The following is a 15,847-nucleotide window of genomic DNA, read 5'->3' as shown; positions in this document are numbered from 1 at the left end:
TCAATGAGCAACAGGATGACAGTGACAGTGACAGTGACAGGACAGCACTTAAGAGTTGAACTACTTCAACTTCTCCAGCAGGTGGTGCTATGTCTTTATTCAATATGATGGGATGGGTGGGGGCGGGGAGGGGGAGAGAAAAGGGGTCTTTATTATCTTAATAGGTTCTAAGGCCACTGTTTGAAGTTGGGAGCTATTAGTATGACAGAGGATGGGCATGAAGGGATGCAGGTGCTGTACGAATTTACTTGAGGATAAGGAAGGCAGGTTCATAGTTCTGGCACTGCTGATACCCTTTCTTTCTGGGGTGCCAGATCTGAAACTTGACAATCTGCTGTCAGAGCCTTTCTGGATGTCAGTACCAGTCCTGAGAGATGGGGGGGGGGGTGTATTTTAAGGTTCTTTTCTGTTTTGTTCCTTGCCAGGGTCCCCACCTGTGCGAAGCACCTCAATCCCTCCATATGGACATTAGCTGAGTCACAAGTGTACATATCCATAGGGAGTTAGCTTTCTCCTCCCAGAACTCACAGCTGGACCAGCATTCTGTCCTCTGTGTACTACTCCCTGAACCGCTTAGCATCCAGACACTTCTCTTTACTCACCTTCCATCCAGTGAAACATATCTTGTCTTGACAGATGCTTCAGTCTCACTCAACCCGTGAGGCTCTTAATGATGCCTCTCATGTTAGTAGGTTGCTTCTCCATCAAATCACCTCCTCTACTGCTATCTTGGTGACATCTCCAAAATGTATCTTATAAATCATAAGACTTGAAAGCCAAAACAGTTCATTACAGAACAGTAAAAGTTGCTGCTGTATTACCAGCCACAAAAATATTATTAGTTTTCTTTTTCTTTCTTTAGGGAGGAATGGGGGAGGGGGGCGGCTTGGGCCACATCTGGCAATGCTCAGAGACTACTCTTGGCTCTGCACTCAGGAAATTCTTCCTGGTGATGCTCCGGGACCATATGGGATGCCAGGGATAGAGCCTAAGTCAGCCACATGCAAGGCAAACACCCTACCTGCTGTACTCTGGTCCAGTGTTAATTTTCTTAAACGTGCCTTAAACAGGTGCACTGGCAATAAAAACTTTTCAGAGAGAGAGGTTTGCCTGTCCCAGCAGTGCAGGGGGACCAGAGGCTACTCCCAGCAGTACTTGGCCTGGAATTAGGAATCTAACAGTTTGATGCTCAAAGCTGAAGATGCAGCGCTGTTCCAGCCTGATTGTACTAGAAGCTACCAGACATTCTGGCAGTGCTTGGGGCCATCTGGGCCATATCCAGCAGCAGTATTTAGGTAGGCCATGTGGTGCTGTGCCAGGGACTGAATTTAAGGACTCAGGCAAATGAGGCACATGCCCCGTCTCATTTGAGCTATCTTCTCCCTGACCTAAATGAATATTAATATTTTGAAATAAATGTTTTATCTGAGATCTTAACAAAGATTTGAATGTTCCATAAACTCTGCTGTAGATGAGTTGTTAGACTTATTTCTTCCATTTCTAGAGCAGATTCAGCATGATTCTTATGGGGCCTAGGATTTAGAAGCACTGAAAGAGCAGTGGCTACACCTGAAGTCATCAGGTGCATTGGCCCTTTACAAGAAACACAACCTGGCCTTTTGAAGCTCTCAGCCAACCATTGACTTCTCCCTAGTACAGTCCTAGGTGGCATTTTCTTTCAGCATAATATTGTGTCAACTACACTGATATCTCTGCTTGGTGTAGCCACCTTCATCAATGATCTTAGCTACTAGATAGATCTGAATAACTTGCTGCAGTTTCTTCTTCAGTTCTTGCTGCTTCATCTTGAACTTTTACCTTATGGATTTAGCTTCTTGTCTTTTTTGGTTTTTTGTTTTAACTGAATCACAGTGAATTACAAGGTCACAAAGATATTTATTACTAAATTTCAGGCACTTTTATTCCAACACTAACTCCTTCACCAGTGCCCACTACCCTCCACCAATGCCCCCAGTTTCCCTCCTGCCCAGCAGCTTGCCACTGTGGCAGGAATTTTTTCCCTTCCCCTGTTGTCCTAGTGTTCCTTTCTCTAACTTATCCCTGCCACCCTTGCCCTGGTGACAAGCTCCCTACTGAAAGACCAGTTCTTTTGCTCTTTGTTTCTATTGCCATCGGGCATTGAATATACCACTAAGAGGTTTCTTTACGTCACATATAAGAGGGATCATTCTGCGTCTGTTCCTCACCCTCTGATTTCATTCAACACAGTACCCTCCATATCCATACACATTGTAGCAAATTGCATGGTTTTATCTTTTCTTATGACTGAGTAGTATTCCATTATATATATGTACTATCGCTTCTTTATCCAGTAATCTGTTTGTGGGCATAAGAGTTGTTTCCATATTTTGGCTACTGTAAATAGTGCTTCAATGAACACAGGAGTGCAGTTGTCTTTTCTGTATTGTGCTTTTGGACCCTTAGGGTATATTCCCAGGCGTGAATTTGCTGGGTTACATGGAAGCTCAATTCCTAATTTTTTGATGAATGTACATACTGTCTTCCAAAAAGGCTGGACTAGTCAACTTTCCCACCATCAGTGAATAGGGAGGTCCCCTTTTCCCCATATCATTGCCAACACTGTTCATTATTTTTCATGAGTGCCAGTTTCTGCAGTATGAGGTGATTGATATCTCTCTTGCTCTGATTTGCTTTTCCCTATTGATTAGTGACACAGAGCATTTTTTCATATGCTTTTTGGCTATTTGGATTCCTCCTTTGAAGAAGTTTCTGTTCATCTCGTTTCTGCATTTTTTTGATAGGGGTGTATATATGTAGAGTTCTACCAGTGCTTTATATATCTTGGATATTAACTTTCTATAGGATGAGTGGTGGGCAAATAATTTCTCCAGTCTGTGAGCTATTGTTGTATTCTGGTCATAAATTTCTTTGAGGTGTAGAAGCTTCTTAGGTTAATGTAGTCACATTTGTTTATCTTTGCTTCTTCTTGTTTGGTCAGTGGTGAATCATCCTTAAGGAAGCCTCTAGCTTCAAAGTAATAAATCTACCTGTATTTTCCTCTAACTTATGGATTCAGGTCTAAAACCTATATCAAACTCTATATCCTATAAATAATATATAGACATATTTATGTATCTATATCAAAATTCAATCCATTTTAATTTGACTTTTGTGCATAGTGTTAAGGTCTGAGTTCATTATTTAGCAGGGGGTGACCATTTTTCCCAGCACCAAATGTTGAAAAGGCTTTCATTGTTCCACTTAATAGTTTTTGCTTCTGTATCAAAGAATAACTGGCCTGAGGGTCTGTCTCTAAGTTGTCTATTCTATTCATCAGTCTGACGGTCTGTCTTAATCCCAGTACCATGCTGTTTTAATTACCACTGTTTTATAATACAGTTTGAAGTTGGAGAAAGTGATGCCTCCCATCTTCTTTTTATCTAAAAGGTATCTTTAACCAATCAGGGATGCTTATTGTTTCATAAATATTTCAAGACTGTTTGATCTATTTCTTTGAAAAATGTCATGGGTATCCTAAGAGGGCACTGCACTGAATATGTATAATGCTTTGGGGAGTACTGCCATTTGACAATGTTAATCTTCCCAATCCATAATGAGGGATATTTGTCCTTTTATTTCTTGAAGTTTTCTTTGTATCGTTCTTTCACCTCTTTAGTTAAGCGAAGTCCTAGGTACTGGATTTTTCTAAAGCAAAATGGTGAATGAAACTGTTTTGTAAATCTCTCTCTCTTTTATTCCATTATTTGCATATAGGAAAGTCATAGTCTTTAGGATTTTTTAATGGTATCTTTTCTTAAGCCTTGTGAACTAATCTCTTCTAGCATCAAAATTCCACATTTTTGTCAATTTTATCAGAAAACTGAAGAATTTTTTAGGGTCTTCCTTTGGATTAGGCTTTGGCTTAGGGGAATATTTTAGTTGATTTAATCTACCTCAACTATTGAAACTTTTTTCACATTAGAAATAAGATTGTTTTGATATCTTATAATTTACTTGAGCAGCACTTTTACATTCTCTCAAGAATTTTTCCTTCACATTATAACTTAACTATTTGTAACAAGTTGTCTAGCTTTTAGCCTCTCTACATTTTTAACAAGCTTCCTCCAATAAACTTAATCTGTTCTCAGCACTTGATTTCAAGAGTGAAATCCTTCCTTTCACTTTAACACTTAACCACTGTAGGGCTCTAAATGACCTAATTCCAACATAACTGTATCTCAGAGAATGGGGAGGTCCCAGAAGAGGAAGAGAGACATGCAGGTTTGTAGAAAAGTGAGAATACATGCAAACATTTTTTGTTTTCCATTTTAGATAGCATAATTCATGGCACCGTCAAAATTCTATCAGTAGCAAATATAATATAATAACAAATATAATGAAAAACAATGACAAAACTATGACATAAAGACATAAAGTGAGATATGCTGTTAGAAAAATGGCACCATACACTTGATCAGTATAGGGTTGCCAAGAATTTCCATTTGTAAAAAGCATAATATTTGGGAAGTGCAATTTACCAGAATACAACTTTAACAGCTGACAAATGACTTGATTTCAGAGAATTAAAACTTAAATCTGTGAGATCAGAAAATCTGTGAACTTATACTATTGAACTAATTGAAAATTTAGACTTGAACTATTATACCTTTTCTTATCTTGTCAATTGAATTTGATTGGGGAAGCTTTCTTGTTCATGACGTAATCCAATAAAAGTAACAAAACAAAGGAAGATTTATAGTATTGAATTGGAATTACCAGAATATTCCATGCTGCCTATTTAAAAGGCTTCTGGATGGAAGTAATAAAGTAAATAAAGATCATAAAGTGACTAAGGAGCTACACTAACCATCTTCCTGGTCACAGGTACAACCAATAGGTGGCGCCAAGAAAACACAATCTGATACTCCTCCAAGATCTCAAAATGATCAAACTCGGTTTTTTTTAAACAATAAGTCAAAAAGCAGGTCTCGATAATTAACGGGGAGCTCACGTTTTGTTTTAAGTGGTTGAACATTCTTCTCTAAAATCACCATTTTCTCTTTTGTCCTTACCTAAATCATTTTTCCCTCTTTCTGAAATGCCTTTTCTGCTGTCCCTGTTTTCCTCTTGAAAACTAAGCTTGGCTGTCACCTGCAGGAAGGTTTCCCCAACTCTGCCCTCTAAGCACCTTCTAGTACCCTAAGAATATAATTTTTTCTCACAGCTCGTCCTTTATTTAAATGACATTCTCCTTAGTTTATAACCCTCAGGAGGCTATGGAATTAAACTCTTCACTAATTTCTAAATGAAACATCATTATTTTATTTAGTAAAACAAAAGAAAAAACTACCAGTTATAAATGTGAACTATCATAAATTTAAGAGGATACCAATTTCAACAGTTAAAATATAGGGGTAAAATATGCAATTATGAAATACAGCAGGTTTTAATTGACTTTGTATTTTTAATGTTTGTGTGGGCATTAAAATATTCATTAAATGTTTATAGACTGAAATACAAATAAATCTGAACTAGATTAGTGTTCTCCACTAAAACACACTTTTAAAAATTCATTATGAAAAAAAACCCAAAAATCTGAAGTATAAGTTTTTTAATTTTTACCTTTCTTTGTTTTTGAGTCCTACATGGAAAGATTCTGGTACATGCTGTGTGCTGCTGGTGGAGGGAACAGGGTGTCACTCCAGATAGTGGGGGATAAGGGTGTGGAGAACTATGTGGTGTCAGGAATCAAAACCAGGCCTCTCTACATGCAAAGAACAAATCACACTATCTCCCAGGCCCAAAACTTTTTAAATTTTTAAGAAGACTATGGATAAAAATTTACAAAGATACTGATTTTAAAAGCTAAATAACCAAATATAACAGGAAGGGGGAGAAAAAACCCTGGTTTCTAGACATATTTACTGAGACTTCATATTAAAGAGAAAGTCCACACTATCAATTGTTTGGATATGGAAACATTACTATATTATTATATTAAGGTAGATTTCAAAGGAAACATTCTCTTATTATAACACTTTCTGAAGAATAACAAGGATTAGAATGGAAGTAATTAAAAATTTAGAATAACTTAAAACTCTTACATTTTTGAAGTATATTCACATTCATATTGTGAATAAACCATCAGACTCGGGGGTAGATATGAATGAGTTACTAGCATGTTAAATTTCAGAAAAAAATTGGTCTTCATCTTGAGTTGAATTTATAAGGAAAAAAAATAACCAAAGGGTGATCATTTTAAAAGATGATACATTTTTATGTTTAATCCAAGTGAGATGTTTACAAATTGCCTTGGTACTTCTTTTGAGATAATGGTGAAGTTTAGATATTACTGAAAGGTATATATAATATATGAGAAAAAACAACAAAAATCTAGGAACACTGAATTTGTTAATCAAGCTTCTTTTCTTTCTATTTTAATGTCTCACAGAAAGGAAAGTTATAAAAATAGCTATTCCTCATACTGGGTTAGATGCTTTACATACATTATTTCTAATCTTCAATAACCTATGTGGTAGATATTAATATCATTTTATACCTGACTACACTGTAACTATAAAAGATTAAATAACTTGTCCAAGGTCATAAAGCTAGCGGGGCAAAAATTAAGTAGCTTTCTAGTCCTGAAAAGCAAGCACAGGAAGAAGTGGAAAATTGTGTCCAGAAATAAAAGAATGAAAAAGATGAAGACAACATTATCTAAATATACACAAAGAGATAGAAAGTAATTAATCCCCAAAACTTTCAAACTGAATATTTACAATAATTAAAGACTACTTTACTACTTCTGCTAATCTAATATACAAATACATCACAGGTTTATTACTAGAAATGGCAGACTAAAAGCTCCTCTACAATCCTACAATTTCGAATGATGTCTTTTCATCTTTGTTTTCACTATTAAGAGGTAGTAATTACATAGTTCTTGCTAAAGATAAAGGCCAGCGACAAAGACAAGACTGGATAAAATCTTGACTTCCTAAAGCAAGTTATTTAAGCTAACATTCACTCCTTAAATTTGTAAAATGGAGTTATTATCTGACTCAGAGCTATACCGAATAAACAAAATGAGTTTATTCGGTAATAAACATAAGTTGTTCCACAAACCACTTGAGTTTATCAAGTGCCCAATAAATTAGTTGGGATAATATATTTTGGACACCCTCTTGCTTTATTAAAACACTTATGTTTATATTTAAAAAGTTAAGCTTTTTTTATGGACTGTGGGATTATAACACAAAACCTAAAGAAAGATACTGAAATTACAAAAAAAGTATGCCTTCTCATATTAGAACAATTTCCAGGAGTCTCTAAAATAAAACCTAGATTTCATAAGAGAAAAATATTTCATTTCTTTGAAATTCACTAGCTCTTCTGTTCTCAAAGTGAAAGCACATTTAATAACTAGTGCAGGATACAACACTGTTACATGTTACGGCAAGGGGAATAGAATTGTTATTTCATCATTCACCACTGAGGGGAGGTATACCCAAGGAAAAGGTGTACAGAAAGCCGAGAGATACTTTCTAAACTTTCTCAAACACCTCACAATACTGATTTAATAAAAACTCCTTAAAAATATCTTTTAAATTATCTTAACAAGCATGCCTAAATCTTCTTTGCAGAACTTACAAGGAATGAAAAGGCTCATGCTTTCACATGATTGTAGAAACAAAGAGTCTCTATACTCTCCCTGCTTTTTATCCCAGTACTTACGTACCATACTATTTACGTATTTATCATACATTGAAGACATATTATGTTTTACATAATATATATGTACATGCTATATATTATATAGCATATATATTTTTTATTACCTTTATACATGTTTTCCAATTCCTAGGAGTACGCAGTACAAAATATAATTAATGAATAACTGCTAATGAATAAATGAATACATATCGATTTATTTATGTGAAAGGTTCAAGTATATTATCGGATGATATCAAGTAAGATTAAGTACTACACCTTAAAAACAGTGTAACACTTTCTTACACTGAATTCTGGTTTAAAAGAAGAAAGTAATTCTTGAATTCTACATATGAGTACTTTATATGTCAGATGTCATGAGAATAACCTGTTTAATATACATAAGAGTAAATCAAAATGGAGTAGTGACTTAATTAAAATTGAATAATTAAATATATTGACAATCATGGGCTGGAGCGATAGCACAGCGGGAAGGATGTTTGCCTTGCATGCTGCTAACCCAGGTTTGAGTCCTCCGCCCCTTGGTAGCCCAGCAAGCTACCAAGAGTATCTCACCCGCACAGCAGAGCCTGGCAAGCTACCCGTGGTGAATTCGATATGTCAAAAACAGTAACAAGTCTCACAATGGAGACATTATTGGTGCCTGCTCGAGCATATCGATGAACAACGGGAGGACAGTGATACAGTGATACAGTGATTGATAAACACTAAAATGTTACTTGATATATATTAATGTACTTTATTCAGTCTTTAAGACACCTTTGAGTATGACTGTCTATTTGCTTATAGTTAACTTCACTATCAACAGAAGACTTCAGTTTCTTTAAAATAAAGGTAATAATTTAAGAATAGAAGAGAAGCATGCGAAATCCAAATTCTACTGTATCTATAAAATCTTCCCAATTTTATAGCTATATTTCTATACCAGATTCAATAGTTTTTTTTAAAAAAAGCACCTCGGTTTTATCCACTCATTCTAAATCATTTAACAATTTTCTTACATAATTTTTCAAATTGGTATTTCAATGGCTTATGAAACAACTGGTTAAACTATATAATTAAAGTTACAGGTCAGCAACATTGCAATAGATTTTCAAACCCAACTAAAATTCACACTTGAAAGCAGAGGTACATGAATGCATCAGAGTACCTACTAGCCATGCTCACCCATGTGGGCCTTTACAGGATATTTACAAACAAGATAGAAACAGTGAGATAATCCATGTGATTAATTAGAGAACTACTTAATCATGTCATATAAATTATACACATATCAACTCACTCCCACTAGAGTATTTTAAAATTTTTGTCTTCAATATAATTTGATGGATACTAAAGCAATTCCTCTCTTAAAAAAAATAATCCTTATTGGATTTCTAACAGTTAACTTAGGTTATTTGTTAATATCTGAATCACTAATTCACTCATTTTTTTCAAAAATATATACTACTGAAAGTACCTGCAACATAAAAGACACTATGCAAATAAAGTTATGATTGACACAGAGAGTTTCACCAGTTAAATCTACATGTTTACCACAACAGGGATGGAACTAGAGGATAAGCTGTGTGACAGGATGATCATAAGATACATATCTCATGATCTCATAAGATACACCACAAAATAGCAGCAAATGGCCAAAGGCAACAAAAGATAACTGGGTCACGTAAGTGAGCTGGAGGCAGGAGTAGGAAGGGAGAGGCATTAGGGTCCTTGAGGGAGAGAGGTGAATAAACTGGTGCTAGGTATGATGCTAGGTATGGGACATGGGAAATCATCATTAATACTACTATAAATAGTAAAATCTCCATTATATGAAGTTATTTAAAATACAAAGTGTAGACAGGTAATTTTCTACACTTTACAAAAATATTTCCATTAACTAAAGCAATCATAAACCTAAAAAATCCAAAGATTATTTAGCAGAAAACCTCCACTTTATAGATAAAAAATACTGAGTTCCAAAAGAATTGATTCAAAGTCAGCAGTCAACAGGATTATACTCAATTATAATTCAACCCTATTATCTCTATAGCATATGAAAGGGAAAAAATTTCTTTTTCCCATAAGACAATGAGGCAGAATGCTGAAGAGATAGTACAGGAGTTAAAATGCTCGCCTTGCACACATCCATCTAATCTTGGTTCAATTTCTGGCATCAAAAATGGTCTCCCAGTACCACCAGGAGTGATCCCTAAGCATGGAGCAGATGTAAGCCCTGAACACTGCCAGTTCAATCTCCCTCCACCACCCCTTCAAAAAATATACAGCTATGGCAGAAAAATGAGAGAACATAACATCTTTTAGCTATTGTAAAGTATGATGATGTTTGAGAATCTCCACAAATGTGGTATTCTTTCCACTATATAACTCAGAGTAAAGCATTTAAAATAGTTTAATACAATACAATTTAATTTCTGTGATAATTCAAGTAAAATACTGGTTTTATAAATTGTTCAAAATAAATAGCTCAAAGTTCTCTAAATTAGTTTTAGCAATTTTTTTCTAACCTAACAATAAATAATTGAAAAAAAAGAATGCACTTAAAAATATTTTTTAAGTACAAAAAAGAATTTGTACTTAAAATTTGCCATTTTACTCCAAGACCCACTCCTTTATCTGTCGGATTTTAGAAACCATAACATTCACAAAACATAAAAGCAAAGGATCAAACTAGAAATGCTTTAAGCTTAAATGATAATATATATTTTGGAGGTTTTGATGATGCTCTGGCAGTCGAATCTGGGTCAGTCATGTGAAAAGCAAGTACCCTACCCACTGTACTATCTCTCAGGCATAATATTTTAAGTACAAAGAATATAACCATATTCTTTGACTTGCGAAAAAAAATACCTCAACGTGTAAAAGGTACTACAAAATACACCTTTATATTTCATGAACCATTTAAATTTCACTGATTCTTCCCAAGTTAACTTTAACTAAAACCCATTAACATTAACTAAAACTGTTTTGGATATGCCAAAAACAGTAACAATAAGTCTCTCAATGAGAGACATTACTGGTGCCTGCTCGAACAAATCGAACTAAAACACAAATACAATTAATTCTTTAAAGTCTCAAGCTAGTATATTTTAGATATGTAACAGTCGTAAGTATTGAAAATCAAGAGATCATCACTAGGAAGAAGTTCTTGATACTAGAATGAAAGCTAGCTTTTGAGACTGTGATCAATTTCAAGAAGTCTACATTTTCTTATTTTTAAAATCTCAAGGGCTACTCTAATTTCAATGTTCAAATCTATCACTATGCTGAAAAACAAGAACTGTTAAAAAGTGTGAATTTTTAACTCAATGATACTGGTTTTATACCTAGTCATTAGAATTCGCCCACTTGTGTTTGGACCCGAATTGAATTCTCTCAAATATAATCCAGATATTGGGCTTCTGGAAAAAGCATAAGATTCCTTTTCTCACCAAAATACAAAACAAAATCAGGTACAAAATTAAGAATATGCTTCAAAGAATGTTATAAATATATTTTAGAACTCCAATGATGAGCATGGTAACAATGACAAAAACAGTGACAAAGTTTATAGCTAACACATTGAACTTATGTGACACTCAGAACTATAAATTTATGAATTAAAAGTTTTGAAGCTAACCATGAACTTAGAGCTTATAAAGGGATAGACCTATGGCTTGACTCATACTAGTAATATCATAGTTCTAGTGTCTTTCTTCCCCCACACCCCACCTAAAACTTCTTGAATACCTACTGTACACCTCTTAGTTATTGCAAATACCGAAACATGTGAATTAACTGAACATGTGCTTATTAAAGCACCAATCTAGAATCCCTCAATTCAAATAAATAAAGCATATATATTTAAGGATTTCAAATGTTAAAAATATGGTTTTTTTAACTGAATCACCATGAAATACAGTTACAAAGCTTTCATGTTTGAGTTTCAGTCATACAATGATCGAACACCCATCCTCCATCTGTGCACATTTTCCACCACCAATGTCCCCAGTATACCCGCCCTTTCTAACCCTCCCCCTGCCTCTTGTCAATTTCCCCCATACTCTCTCTACTTTTGGGCATTATGGTTTGCAATATAGATACTGAGAGACTATCATGTATGGTTCTTTATCTACTTGTAAGCACACACCTCCCACCCTGAACGATTCCTCCAACCATCACTGACTTAGTGATCCCTTCTCTATTCCAGCTGCCTTGTCCCCCAGCTCATGAGACAGACTTCCAACTATGCAGCAGTATTCCTGGCCCTTACATCTACTGTTCTTGGGCATCAGTCTCGTATTATATTTTTTTTATAATCCACAAATGAGTGCAGTCCTTCTATGTCTGTCCCTCTTTTTCTGACTCATTTCACTTAGCATGATACTCTCCATGGTCACCCACTTATAAGCAAATTTAATGACTTCATCTTTCCTAACAACTGCATAGTATTCCATTGTGTAGATGTACCAAAGTTTCTTTAACCAGCTATCTGTTCTTGGGCACTCAGGTTGTTTCCAGATTTGGGTTATTGTGAATAGTGCTGCAATAAACATTCAGGTGCAGATGTCATTTCTACTGTGCTTTTTTTGCACCCTGGGGATATTTCTCAGAAGTGGTATTGCAGGGTCATATGGAAGCTCAATTTCTAGTTTTTGAAGGAATGCCCATATTGTTTTCCAAAAAGGCTGGACCAGTCAGCATTCCAACTAACAGTGAAAGAGTGTCCCTTTTTCCTCATCCATGCCAACACTGGTTGCTCTTCTTCTTTTGAATGTGTGCCAGGCTCTGGTGTGAAATATTTCATAGTTGTTTTGATTTGCATCTCCTTTATGATTAGCAATGTAAAGCATTTTTTCATGTGCCTTTTGGCCATTTGTAAAAAATGTTTATTTGAATTTTAGCTATGTGAGAAGTACCAAGCTTGATGCTGGACAGATAAAAAGATGACTAAGACATGGCCCAAAACAGAATCACTGTCACTCCATTGCTCATCGATTTGTTCGAGCGGGCACCAGTAACGTCTCTCATTGAGAGACTTATAGTTACTGTTTTTGGCATATCCAATACACCATGGGTAGCTTGCCAGGCTCTACCGTGCGGGCAAGATACTCTCGGTAGCTTGCCGGGCTCTCCGAGAGGGGCGGAGGAACCGAACACAAATAGGCCTCATGAAAGGCGAAAGCCCTACCACTGTGCTATCACTCTAGCCCCAAAACAGAATAGTATTTTAATTTTTGTAGTTTTAACAAAAATTCTGCTACTGCGTATCATCTCATTGAAAAAGTTAGCAACAATACAAACCACTTAAATTTTCATAAAACAAAATTCCCCCTACCAACAAAAAGCTAATATCTTAAAAGTGCACATTTTTAAAAAGTGGGAGGAAATGGAAATAGTTAATAATAACTTACATTTTCTATGACAAATGTCCATTCTTTATCTTCAAATTCCTCTGCATGAGGATCCTGTAGCAAAAAAAACGAAAGTGGAAATGCATTTCTTTATTCTAGTCAACTTAATTATTAAAAAAATACAAACAGCTCTTCTTTTAGCTTTCATGAATTTTTTTAAAGGAAAACACAGAATGGTCTATTCTTATAAAATGTGCATAATTTCTCTATATTTAAATCACTGTTCTATAATAACAAATTCTGTATTTTTATCCTTGTTGATGCATATAATTATCTTCTATCAAAGCACATATGACAAAACAGAGAGAGAGAGAGAGAGAGAGAGAGAAAGAAAGAGAGAAAGGAGCATGCCACAGAGGGGGAAGGGGTGGGAGGGAAACTGGGAACACTGGTGGTGGGAAACGTACACTGGTGAGGGGATGGGTATTGGAACACTGTATGAATGAAATTCAATCATGATTAACTTTGTAACTGTATATCTCACAGTGATTCAATAAAATAAATTTTTCAAAAAATGTTTTAAATAAATTGGAGTAATTGAGTCAAACAACTATTAAAAAGCACTTAATTGGGCCAGAGTGAGAATACAGCAGGTATAGCACTTACCTTGCATGGGGCTGACGAAAGTTTGATCTCCACCATATATGGTCCCCCAAGCCCCACCAGGAGTAATTCTAGAGTGCCAGAGTTAGGAGTAATCCCTGAGCACAGCCGAGTGCGGACCAAGAAACATAATAACAGTAATAATAAAAAGCAAGGGCAGAAATAACAGTACAGTGAGTAGTGCTTTTGCCTTGCATGCAACTGTCCCTGGTTCAATCCCTGGCATCCTATAGTCCTCCAAGCAGCACCAGGTGTGATCCCTGAGAGGAAAGCCAGGAGCAAATCCTAAACACCTTCTGGGTGTGAAAAAAAAAAATTAAAGCACTTTATGTAACATAGTAGGCAAACAATAAATGGTCAAAGTCATTGGAACTGTTTCCCAAGCCTGGCTCTGCTATGAAGCAGGTTAAAGGAGATACAATACTGTAAAGAAAGATTGAAGGAGATTTTCCATAAACTGTAGAGCACAAGTAAGAAACAAGTAATATAATGTGACACAGGAGACATCTAACAATGCTGTCCTCCTGCCTTTTACCCTCATCTTGTTGAGGAATGCTGCATAACTTCAGCACAGCTAGTATAATTCAAGAGTAATACTGAATAGGTAGTGAATACACACACTGCCCAATTATTGTGTTATTCATCATGGAACTTATAAACTAGGTATTATTCCTATTCCCATTTAGCAGAACATGAAACTAAGACTATAAAATGTAACTTGCCACAGTATACAACAAATAAGCATTCAATTTTGTTGCAATTCCAACCAAGTCCCTCTGATTGATAGCCATATTATTGGTTCTTATTTTTTTTCCACCCCATTTGATTTTTGAACCACACCCAGCCTTATTCAGGGGCTATTTTTTTATTTTTATTTTTTTTTTTGCTTTTTGGGTCACACCTGACTATGCACAGGGGGTTACTCCTGGCTCTGCACTCAGGAATTACTCCTGGCAGTGCTCAGGGGACCACATGGGATGCTGGAATTCGAACCGGGTTGGCCGCGTGCAAGACAAATGCCCTACCCGCTGTGCTATCACTCCAGCCTTCAGGGGCTATTCTTGGCTCTGTGCTCAACAGCGACCACTGAAGGTCCTTGGAGGAAGGGATCCTGCTGGAGAGTCAAACTGGGGTCAGCCATTTGCAAGGCAGAGCCTTATGCCCATACCGTCTTTCCAGGCCTCTTAATCACCTGGTGTCCAGGAGGACCAAGACAAGTACCTAGCACAAAGGAGACTCTCAGGAATATTTGATGAACAAATTGATGAATATATAGCTATTAAACTAACAAATACTAACGGTACTTTGTATAAGATATATATTCTCAAAGTAGGTGAAACATTTTCAAAAACACATATACAGATATTACCTGAAAGAAAAACTTCATATGGACCAAGGGCCAAGTCAACAACTCACAGTCAGTTAAAAGAAATGCAAAAGAGCAAGGATATTTCTTTTCAGTGAGTTTAAAATAACATATCCAGGGCCAGAGAGGATTTTGGGGTTTTGGTGGGTTTTTCCATTTTGTTTTGTTTGGGGGCCACACCAAGCAATGCTCAGGAGTTGCTCCTGGCTTTGCAGTCCTGGTGGTGCTCAAGGGACCATATTAGGATGCCAGGGATCAAAGCCAATTTGGCCACATGCAACACAAGCACCCTATCAGCTATAATATCTCTCCAACCCCTACGGCCAGAGAGATAGCTCAAGGCACTGAGTGTATGCCTTGCTTGTCTGGGGTCCAATCTTTGGCAGAATATGATCCCTGAAAGCAAATGGAGAGGCAACCCTCCCCCATCCAGCACAAGTCAAGAGAAGCCCACAGCGCCATCCAAAAAAAAATAAATAAACAAGAGTGTATGTACATAATTGACTATATATTATTGACTAGATGGAAGCATTTGTAACGAAAATTCCTTCTAGCTTGAATTAACTCTTCTTTGCATTCTACTGCCTACTCTCTAACCACCCCATTAGAGAAAATCTCTAATTTTCACTATCCTCTTCAAACTCCTTAAAAAGTTTCTGCTTTCTTTATTAGAAGATATTTTCAATCTGACTCTAATCTCAAAAAGAAGCATGGAAGCTAAGTAAATTTCTGATTGAATTATAAGAAAGAAAAGACTGACATTTTA

The 15,847-nt window shown here is 36.0% G+C and overlaps 1 protein-coding gene across 4 annotated transcripts in view; it reads right to left on the bottom strand.

Annotated features, from left to right (window-relative positions):
- EHBP1 (EH domain binding protein 1) overlaps positions 1–15,847 on the bottom strand; it is a 343,876-nt gene that overhangs the window by 247,535 nt on the left and 80,494 nt on the right. For all 4 annotated transcript variants that reach the window (XM_055119915.1, XM_055119917.1, XM_055119916.1 and 1 more), the window contains exon 5: positions 13,113–13,166. In XM_055119915.1, coding sequence (XP_054975890.1) covers positions 13,113–13,166 — 54 coding nt within the window. The remainder of the gene's footprint in view (positions 1–13,112; positions 13,167–15,847) is intronic.

Source organism: Sorex araneus, chromosome X (genome assembly GCF_027595985.1).
Source record: "Sorex araneus isolate mSorAra2 chromosome X, mSorAra2.pri, whole genome shotgun sequence".
In the NCBI taxonomy this organism is placed as follows: Eukaryota; Metazoa; Chordata; class Mammalia; order Eulipotyphla; family Soricidae; genus Sorex; species Sorex araneus.
This window is presented reverse-complemented; position numbering and strand designations above follow the sequence as displayed.